Raw genomic sequence first — 9,542 nt, forward strand, 5'->3', positions numbered from 1 at the left:
ACAATGAAGCAATAAGAGGGCTGCGGGAACAGAGGTAATATGCCGTTGAAACTAGTCTGAGTTTAGGTCAACGCGACGCAGTGGCAGCTGGCAGCAAGCCGAATGCGAGCGCTTGATAGCTGCTCAGTTGGTCCGACGAGCATATCAGACGTCTGCCGCGTCACTCGATGACTCTTTCAGCAAGCAACGTACACTGTACAGCCAGAGGGGATACCGGGTCTCGAATGACTAGCATACTCAACCGTGGACGCGTCGACAGAACAACACTGGACTGAAGACGCCAATTGCAATATACTTTCTACATTTTCTACTGGCAGTGGTAATCTATCGTGAGTAATTGTCGCAAACCACGATGATGGCAGTGCCAGCAGCGTCCGACCAGTATTCCAACGGGAGTGGGACCTACACGTTCTTTGAAATCTACACATGACAATTGCTGTCTACTCGCTCTCAACTTGTCGATTCTACACCGTTGTCAAACAAAGTGGCCTCGAATTGTCCACTGTCTCCGCAGGATTGTATGGCTATAATGTCTGGGCTGCATGTCATGAGGATCTGGCTCTCTTCCAGGATTCCGGCTTGCCTGGAGGCATTAGCCAGAAGTATCCTGACTCTGCTCCTTACTCCTTGCTTCTTGCTTGACTATGGTCGCTCTTCAAATTGCAGCGATTTGCGGATCTGTTCGCTCCTCTCGGAAGCCTGAATCTGCTCTCGAAACACCACATATTTCTTGTCAAATCTGTTTGAAAAATTTGAACGAAGTGTCAAGCATCTCAGGCCCATGATATCGAAGGGGTTATGGATGCTCGAAGAGTTCGAAGATGGACTGGAAGACAAACTAGTACACCCAATATCATTCTATGACTTGATCATATTTTTATCCCTTCCACAGAACAATACTTTGCAGTAGCTAATCAAAGCGGCACAGGAAGGAGCGTTCGATCCGTGCGTTGGTCGTCTGTATTTTTGCAGCGAATCTCGCATCTCTTCATACGACTTCATTAGTAAGTATTCTGCAGCCTTCACATTTCCTCTGATAAGCGACTAGACAAAATTTATAAACCTCACAGGTCCATATAGGCGGCGGGATGTCTGAACATCCGGCGTAGTCTGAGTCAGTGCTTTACGCTCGATCTACATGCTGTACAGTCTTACTTATGATCTATTCTCTTTATCCAGATGACGCTGCATCTGCCTTAGTACAATTGATTTGGAGCATGAGATTCTGCTGGTCATCGCAGACCTGCCGTGGGCTTTCAAATTTGGAAACACAGGTTTGAAGAGGACTACCAGTACCCCGCCTTTCGACTCCATGAAGTAGACATGCCGCAAGCCATATAACAACACTCCCTATGTCTTTAGTGTTTGAGCTCGGAAGCAGACTCGAGCTTCATCGTAGGTAAATCGATGACACGCAGCTGCAAGCATACAGATGCTAGCCAAAGCAACACCTGTAAGCCCCCATATAGGCTGGATTCAACCGTGCCGGTGAGCGCATCATCCTCATGTAACCATTTCTAATCCTGGATGAAGCTCGTCTGCTCAAGCAGCATTGATCGGCTTCCTTAGTGCTTGCAGTGTGTAGGAGAAGTCGAGCTCGCGAATTTGATTCAATTTCAGGGTTGGAAACGTAGATTTCCTCGTGGTCACATTGTGGTTCTGGGGTCCCAACCTTTGGAGCCGCATATATATTTATCTAGTCTTTGATAACTCTTCGTTCTCTCCACACCAGATGGTCCCTCATCGTGCCTTCGAATGCGATGACATCCTTGCTGAGGTATCCTACCACCTCCGTCCTGCGGCACCTGAATATGACCCAGCTTCTCTCCGTTTCTTGAGGCACACGCTGACGTGCGCTGCCCGTGTCTGTAGGGCGTTCTCTCATGCGTTGGACAATCTTTGGTGGGAGATTCCTGCAGAGTCATGTGCGCTTAGGATTCTATGTTCTTTCAAGTCATCATATCATGATATGTATGAAATAATGCTTGTGTGTGTGGTGCTCCTTTGTATCCCAGCCCAAATTCATACTTGTGCAGCAGTCTTTTAAGCCAGAATCCACACCGCATGAGCTGAACAGGCTTCGCCAGTATGTCACACGTGTCCGTCAAGCGACCGTATCTGCAGAGCTGGGGCAGGGCCGTCGCGGCTCCGTCATGATGCGTGTTGCCGAGCTGTTAGGTGGATCTCTTTTCCCTAACCTCGTGTCTTTGAATTGGACATTATCCGGGACTCAATTCGATGGAAGCATAGAGGAGATTCTCAACCCTTTGGCCAGTCCGACTCTTTGCTGCTTGACTGTCAACCGCACATACGTAGGACGACGACTTCCGCCTGAATGGCAATATCCCTTCGAACGTGCGATGCTGAATATCCTACCAACTTTCGTCGTAAAATCACCTCTCCTTCGGCGTATTGATCTCGATGGAAGGTGGAGAGCCTTCAGTATAGCGACGCTTGTGCTAGGATCCCTGAAGCATCTAGGCACCCTGTCCATTGGTGTCAGGCTCAATCCTCGCGACGTAGCCACTTTACTCGCAGCTTCAAATTCTCATAACCTGGTGGACCTCAGTCTTTCCCTGCTCTACGATGACTATGTTAGAAAATTGGAGGATACATCAATACCTTCAGTACTCGAATTATCCACAAATTGCTCATGTTTCCGCGGACTACGTAGCTTGAAAATCCATGGAGGACATGATGCTGTGAGCCGCTTTCTCCAAGCGTGCGAGTGGCCTGATGTTCAGACGTTCGGTTCATCCGATTCAAAAAATGGATTGATACCACGCCGATTGTCTACCATGCTCCAATTCCACATGACTATTGCCTCCTCTTTCTCGAGATCCCTAACGAACCTGTCTTTAGAGACGAGGTGATGTGTGGACCTCACGCAGGCTCTCTCACCACTACGCGAACTCCATCTTCTGCGCGTCATCGACATTCGCTTCAAATATTCTACTGTTCATGCTGCCGCCGAGCTGCACAATATTTCACTTGGCTGGCCAGAGCTCGAGGAATTCCACCTGTATCACATGTCCGTGTTTACCCCAGAGTATCCGATCGATGCCATCCAAGCTCTGTTTGAGTTAGCATCTGCATGCCCGCAGCTGCGTATCATCAGTTTACCTGCGATGAAGCATACGCTAGGTTCTAAAATCGACACGCATGGCCTTGCATCGCATAGTCTTCAGAAAATCTACATTCATAGTGCAAATCTACCTGAGGACGAACTGAGCTCTGACGACGTGCTGCAAGCAGCATCTCTCCTCGAGCCCGTATTTCCAAAGCTGCACTTACGAGCACGATTCTGAGACGCCTTTGCAGAAGAACTGGACGATGATACTTGCAGATATGAGTTTCATTCGACGTCAGAGACAACTTGTAGGGTGAGTTACATATGCTAGCGTACAGTCCAAGATTCGCACTTTCCCTCTCAGGTAGATGTCGTTGTCCTGTTGTGCCCATCTAGTCGATGATTTCCAAGTTCTGTAGCGAAGAACGGCAATTGCTCTGTACTTCGTGTGTTTACTGCTATGCTGCATGAATGGAACGATGCCCTCAGTGACCATTAGAAGCATTAAATTCATAGTAGACGGTGACGTAGAACTAATCGCATCCGGCTCTCATGTTCGAGCTCTGGTCGGAGAAGTTGCCCCATGCTCGCGATACGGTTGGTGTCGACCAGACGCGACGAGTCGGAAGCATTTTTTGCATATAAAAATGAATAAACGGATGGCACTTGCCGTACCGTGCTTTTTTGAGTAGAAGAGGTTACTCTCCCGGCGCCGAACAAAACTGACTTGATCAAACAGCATCCTCCACCTCTATTTCAATGACATCTGTTGAGGTGTACGAGCCAGCAAGGGACGAAACGCACCTAATATCTCTCTATCAAGTTCAATATACCGAACATTGGGCTTTGAAACGAGGGTTGGTACAACATCCGCCTAAAGACGTCCGACACGAATTATGAACTAGGCCAAGCCTGCGGTAAATACTGAAAGTCAAACGTCGGAGGCTGCGCGCATCAAGGCAAACACGGTGAACACGGGCACATCGGACAGGATGTCCTAAGCGAACTGCGAGCACCATTGCTCACGCATGGTGCTCGACACGAGTGCCCGAGACACCAGGCGGGGAGCGATTTGCGACACTGCACTGAGCTGACCACCGTCTCCCGAACACGTCAGGATAGTTGACGCGGCAAGTGATTCAAGCCAGGGCCGCAAGGCACAAACTTGAAAGAGATACCTGCTAGCCATGTACTGGCGGAATCCCTAGCCGCCCTCGTGTGGCTGGGATGGGTCAAGTCAGCATTTGCTGACGATCAAAGACTCGGATAGGAGACATAAATACATATATACTGCTCATCTAGGAGCTTCCAGAGTACATCGATGAAGTTATCCGCAGGCGAAGACAGGACAACAGGGCTAATGTGATATGAGGTAAATTCGTCCATGTCTTGTAGCATCAGTTTTGGAAAAATAGACTCAATCTGAGCCGCCAGAGCTGCGATATCCTCGCTCGGGGAGCCATAATGTCCCGGGTGAGAGACTGTAACCTCCTGCAAATTGTGCGACAAAAGGCCATGCAAGTCGAGATGGGGGCTCAAAGGAAGTCCAACGCAGTCTAAGTTCATGGATTGCAAGCGTGGACAGGCAGATGCTACCTCGAGCAGGATCTGCAGCGATATGGTCTCGTTGTTTCGACATATCTTCAAAGTTTCGAGATCGGGCCAATTGAGAGCAATGTCATGGAGTACACTGATGCCCGTAGAAGCTAACATGACGGTTGAATCGATGGAGCGCAGCAGATAAAAGCAGCACAGAGGAGAGAAAAGTTGTGTTGGGGGGATTTCGCAATTTTCAAGGAGGTAGACGGCGTGGGAAAATGTTATTTGCCTCAGCAACTGTGAGACTGAGGCTGCAACTTGTGATATCGAGGAATGCAGACAGATTGTACGACGAAGAGTATGTGGGGTCTGCATAGAGCACACAGAGTGCAGGCCAGTCGCAATTCCAGATGAGACCTGTCGCTATAGTGGGCGGTAAAGAGATGTCCAATGTGTGCAGTGAGTGAAAGCATCCATGTGTTCTAAGCAACAATGGGTTATAATCGTCCCATTCTTCATCTGTCCCAAGGTGAAGATTGGCGAGACTAGGCAACGTCAAAAGTGCATTGAGGATCGCGTCATCGAGAAAGTGCATCTCGACTTGTTTTGTCTTGAGATGCTTGAATGCGCCAATAAAACGGAGCGCACATTCAGGATTCCATGCCGCGTACACGTCTTCGACGTATCCACAGCATTCGCAGACAAAGTCACTGGGAGAGTAGGGCTTCCGACGTGCATCGTTGAGCTTGATAGTCTGAATGCGAGGCCATCCTGCGGCAAATGCTGGTACAAGATTTGACAGCTGGAGATAGAAATCATTTTCCATACTTTCAGAGAGCTCCAGTGGGGAGCTCAAGGTAAGAGTCCGAAGGGTTGAGCCTATCATGCACAGCAACACTCGGCCCACATTCACTGATGGTGAGAGCACTTTGTTTGCATTCCATGTCAAGTGCATGAGATTAGGAAAGAGGGATTCGCCCAGCTGAACAACGAGACGCTGGATGACGGGGAGGCAAGCATCTGATTGTGATTCCTCCTCTATGCAGGTACTGCGCACACGAACAGCATACTGACGAAACCGGTCCAAATCATAGGTATGGATTTCGCCGTCAATTGACTGCTAGTTGTGAGGAAAAGGAAAGTGAGTGGCATTGAACTATGCACATATTTCCACTCATTGAATAGCATTCGGTGGGCAGAGCTACAACTAGCGACATGGCTGGCTTTGAAGGTGGGCAAGATTTTGAGGGCAGCACGCTCGGATGGTATCTGCCACCAGAGAGAGTTGAGGGCATGATGCGAGAATGCCTTGCTCACGACGGCCGCACTCTTGAGGGTCTGCTTTACTTGTGCAACATCGGGCAGAGTGGGCCAATGACTCGTGTCAGAATGGAGACGGCAGAAAATCTCTTCGAGAATGTCGTTACATTCGAAGATGCGGTGAGGCATTAGGGATGGGTCGGGACAGGAATAGTGCAAATATGAAGATTTGAATCCACCGAGCTTCAGTTGGATCGCGCTTGTGGCAGATTTCATTCTCCGACATAATTATGAACGCGACGCGACGCGCGAACTTTTCCTTCAGTCTCTCTTTCACCTTTCCTCGATCATACATACTAAGATGGTACGCCAGCCTCATACACTCTGAAACGATTCTGCTGCCTTACATCCATTGCTAGTCATCACGCGGTGCCAAACGTCGTCGGTCCATCACTCCCCCGCCAGGCTCGTCGCCCGTAGGACGACCCGGTCTAGCGCGACGCGACTCCGACTCTTCTCTCCCGCCCTCCTCTCCTCTCGCTCCGTTTTCTGACACGGATGATAGCTTGGACGAGCGTGACGCAGTAAGAGACGTAGACGATGCAGAGGACGACGAGGGCGAGGACCTCTTTAACGAAAATCTGGACGAGTGAGCAGAGCGTTCAGTCGCTTTCTCTACTTCGAATTCAGATCTGAGCATCGATTTATACAGCGATTATGCAACGAACGAGTTACTCGACAGATACTCGGACTCGGGTCTCAACGACGAGGAAGATTTTGAGGGCCTGTCTGCGGCGGCGAGGCGCGCTGCAGAGGCACAGATGGCGAGGCGAGATCGCCAAGAGCAGAGTGGACGTCGGGGAGGGAGAGCAGCACGGAGGTCACGCATGCCTAACTTCCTGCAGAGCGACGATGTGGAGGACGACGACGACGACCGCGGTCTGCTAGCTGGGACCAAAAGGCGAACCAGGAGGCAGTACGATGAAAGGAAAGAGATGGACGATATGGATGGCGTCGAAGACGTGAGTGGCTGCTTTTGTGGGTCTAGGCTAGACTAAAATCTCGCGTAGGAGATACCCATCGAACAACTAAGCGACATCAAGGCCAAGTCCATCGTGGAGTGGATTGCCAACGAACGCGTCCGTCGCTCGATCATCCGCCACTTCCGCCAATTCCTGATGACATACGTTGACGAACACGGTGCTTCAGTTTATGGCCAGCGGATTCGGAATCTGGGTGAAAGTGGGTCTGTGCATCTGCTCGTCGTGTTATATCTCTGATTTTGGTCATGAAGACAACTCGGAGTCTCTTGAAGTATCCTATCTGCACCTTGCATTATCTAAACCCATATTGGCGTATTTTCTAACGAATTCGCCCAGTGCCATGCTCTCGATCTTTGACGAAGTCGCTCTCAACGCCATCCTTGTTTACTATCCATCTTATGAGCGCATTCACTCCGAGGTGCACGTCCGAATCACGGATCTCCCCCTTAGCTCTTCACTCCGTGATCTTCGTCGATCAAATTTGAACAATCTTGTTCGAGTATCTGGTGTCGTGACCCGGCGAACGGGCGTCTTCCCACAATTGAAGTACGTGAAATTTGATTGTAGGAAGTGCGGGGCAGTCCTTGGGCCATTCTACCAGGACGCTACGAAGGAGGTCCGGGTCAGCTACTGTCCTAGCTGCGAGGGAAAAGGGCCGTTTACGGTGAACTCAGAGCAGGTGGGTCTCCAGCCCATATACAATAAAATCACGGACAGAATGCTGTGGACCCCCAGACCGTATATCGCAATTACCAGAAAATGACCTTGCAAGAATCGCCGGGTTCGGTGCCCCCAGGTCGTCTACCTAGGCACCGTGAAGTCATCCTGCTATGGGATCTGATTGACTCTGCCAAGCCAGGCGAGGAGATTGTGGGCTGCTCCCCCTTGACTGCCATTTTGTGTCCGCTGACCGCTGCGCAGGAAGTGACGGGTATATACCGCAATAATTTCGACGCATCGCTCAACTCGAAGAACGGCTTCCCTGTGTTTTCGACGATCATCGAGGCGAATCACATCAACAAGAAAGAGGACCAGTTCGCCGCGTTCCGTCTGACTGAGGAAGACGAGCGGGAGATTCGCGCACTCGCGCGAGACGACAGAATCCGGAAGCGCATCGTCAAGTCGATTGCGCCGTCCATATATGGACACGAGGATATCAAAACGGCGCTCGCATTGTCCCTCTTTGGTGGTGTTCCGAAGGATATTAACCGCAAGCATCGTATCCGCGGCGATATCAACGTGCTGCTCCTCGGTGACCCCGGGACGGCAAAGTCCCAGTTCCTGAAGTACGTGGAGAAGACCGCACACCGATCGGTGTTTGCGACGGGGCAGGGTGCGTCTGCGGTTGGCCTGACGGCGAGCGTGCGCAAGGACCCGGTGACGCGCGAGTGGACGCTTGAGGGCGGGGCGCTGGTGCTCGCGGACAAGGGGACGTGTCTTATCGACGAGTTTGACAAAATGAACGACGCCGACCGGACCTCGATCCACGAGGCGATGGAGCAGCAGTCGATCTCGATCTCCAAGGCGGGGATTGTGACGACCCTGCAGGCACGCTGCGCCATCGTCGCCGCGGCGAACCCGATCCGCGGGCGGTACAACCCGACGATTCCGTTCCAGCAGAATGTTGAGCTCACGGAGCCGATCTTGTCGCGGTTCGACGTGCTGTGCGTGGTGAAGGACACGGTGGACCCCGTCCAGGACGAACTGCTCGCCCGCTTCGTGGTAGGCAGCCATCTCAGGAGCCATCCAAAGTTTGATCATGAGCGGGACGAGATCCAGGTGGCGACGTCGCTGGACGCTGACGTGCGTCGTTCGTGTCGCTCCCCAGCTGGGCCTGACGTCTCTGCAGATTATCTCGCAAGACCTCCTTCGCAAGTATATCATGTATGCACGGGAGAAGATTCGCCCGAAGCTGTATGATCTCGACCAGGAGAAGCTTTCGCGGCTCTTCGCGGACCTGCGGCGCGAGTCTCTGGCCACGGGCTCGTACCCGATCACGGTGCGTCATTTGGAGAGCATGATCCGCATGTCGGAGGCGAGCGCGAAGATGGCGCTGCGGGAGTACGTCCGCGCGGACGACATCGACCTCGCGATCTCGGTCACTGTGGGCAGCTTTGTCAGTGCGCAGAAGATGTCCATCAAGAAGACGCTCGAGCGGGTGGGTGGTCGTTGCGCGTCGTGCGGGCGTGCGGCGGGCTGACTGACGCGGTGTCCCTGCAGGGCTTCCGCAAGTACCTCACGCAGGCGCGCGACCACGAAGAGCTGCTGGCGTTCCTCCTGGGCCACATCGTGAAGGAGAAGGCGCGGTTTTATCAGCTGCAGCGCCACCAGCAGCCGGAGGCCATCTCCGTCAAGGTTGCCGAGCTTGATGAGCGCGTACGTTCAGTTGCCACTCTCTCGTTTTGGCGTGCCTGATGAAAGTGAGCGCAGGCGAAAGAGCACGATATCTTTGATACGACGCCGTTTTTGCGCTCGAAGCTCTTTGCCGCGAATGGGTACAAGTTGAGAGACGATGTGATTGAGAAGAGTTTCCTCCATGCGGGGTAGATGTGTGCCCAACGATGGGCTGGGCTGGGTGCAGACGGCGCGACGCCGTTGTTTTCGGTTTTTTTTTTTTTTTTTTTTCTTTT

General features: G+C 51.8%; 3 protein-coding genes across 3 annotated transcripts; 2 read left to right on the plus strand and 1 right to left on the minus strand.

Moving 5' to 3' along the window:
* Positions 1-1,732: 1,732 nt before the first annotated feature.
* Positions 1,733-3,308, plus strand: FIBRA_00340 (uncharacterized protein; the record flags this gene model as incomplete). The annotated part of the gene is made up of 3 exons (XM_012322238.1): positions 1,733-1,987; positions 2,037-2,594; positions 2,892-3,308. The coding sequence occupies 3 exons, from the start codon at positions 1,733-1,735 to the stop codon at positions 3,306-3,308; spliced, it is 1,230 nt and encodes a 409-aa protein (XP_012177628.1).
* Positions 3,309-4,862: 1,554 nt separating this feature from the next.
* FIBRA_00341 (uncharacterized protein) lies at positions 4,863-5,435 on the minus strand (the record flags this gene model as incomplete). The annotated part of the gene is made up of 1 exon (XM_012322239.1): positions 4,863-5,435. The coding sequence occupies one exon, from the start codon at positions 5,433-5,435 to the stop codon at positions 4,863-4,865; it is 573 nt and encodes a 190-aa protein (XP_012177629.1).
* A 389-nt stretch (positions 5,436-5,824) lies between these two features.
* On the plus strand, positions 5,825-9,459 carry FIBRA_00342 (uncharacterized protein; the record flags this gene model as incomplete). Its single annotated transcript, XM_012322240.1, has 10 exons — positions 5,825-6,049; positions 6,289-6,518; positions 6,582-6,891; positions 6,940-7,111; positions 7,164-7,591; positions 7,648-7,782; positions 7,834-8,715; positions 8,762-9,070; positions 9,133-9,288; positions 9,343-9,459. The coding sequence occupies 10 exons, from the start codon at positions 5,825-5,827 to the stop codon at positions 9,457-9,459; spliced, it is 2,964 nt and encodes a 987-aa protein (XP_012177630.1).
* Between the last annotated feature and the right edge of the window lie 83 nt (positions 9,460-9,542).

The sequence above is a fragment of the Fibroporia radiculosa genome (genome assembly GCF_000313525.1).
Source record: "Fibroporia radiculosa TFFH 294 genomic supercontigs, scaffold117, whole genome shotgun sequence".
Taxonomy (NCBI): Eukaryota; Fungi; Basidiomycota; class Agaricomycetes; order Polyporales; family Fibroporiaceae; genus Fibroporia; species Fibroporia radiculosa.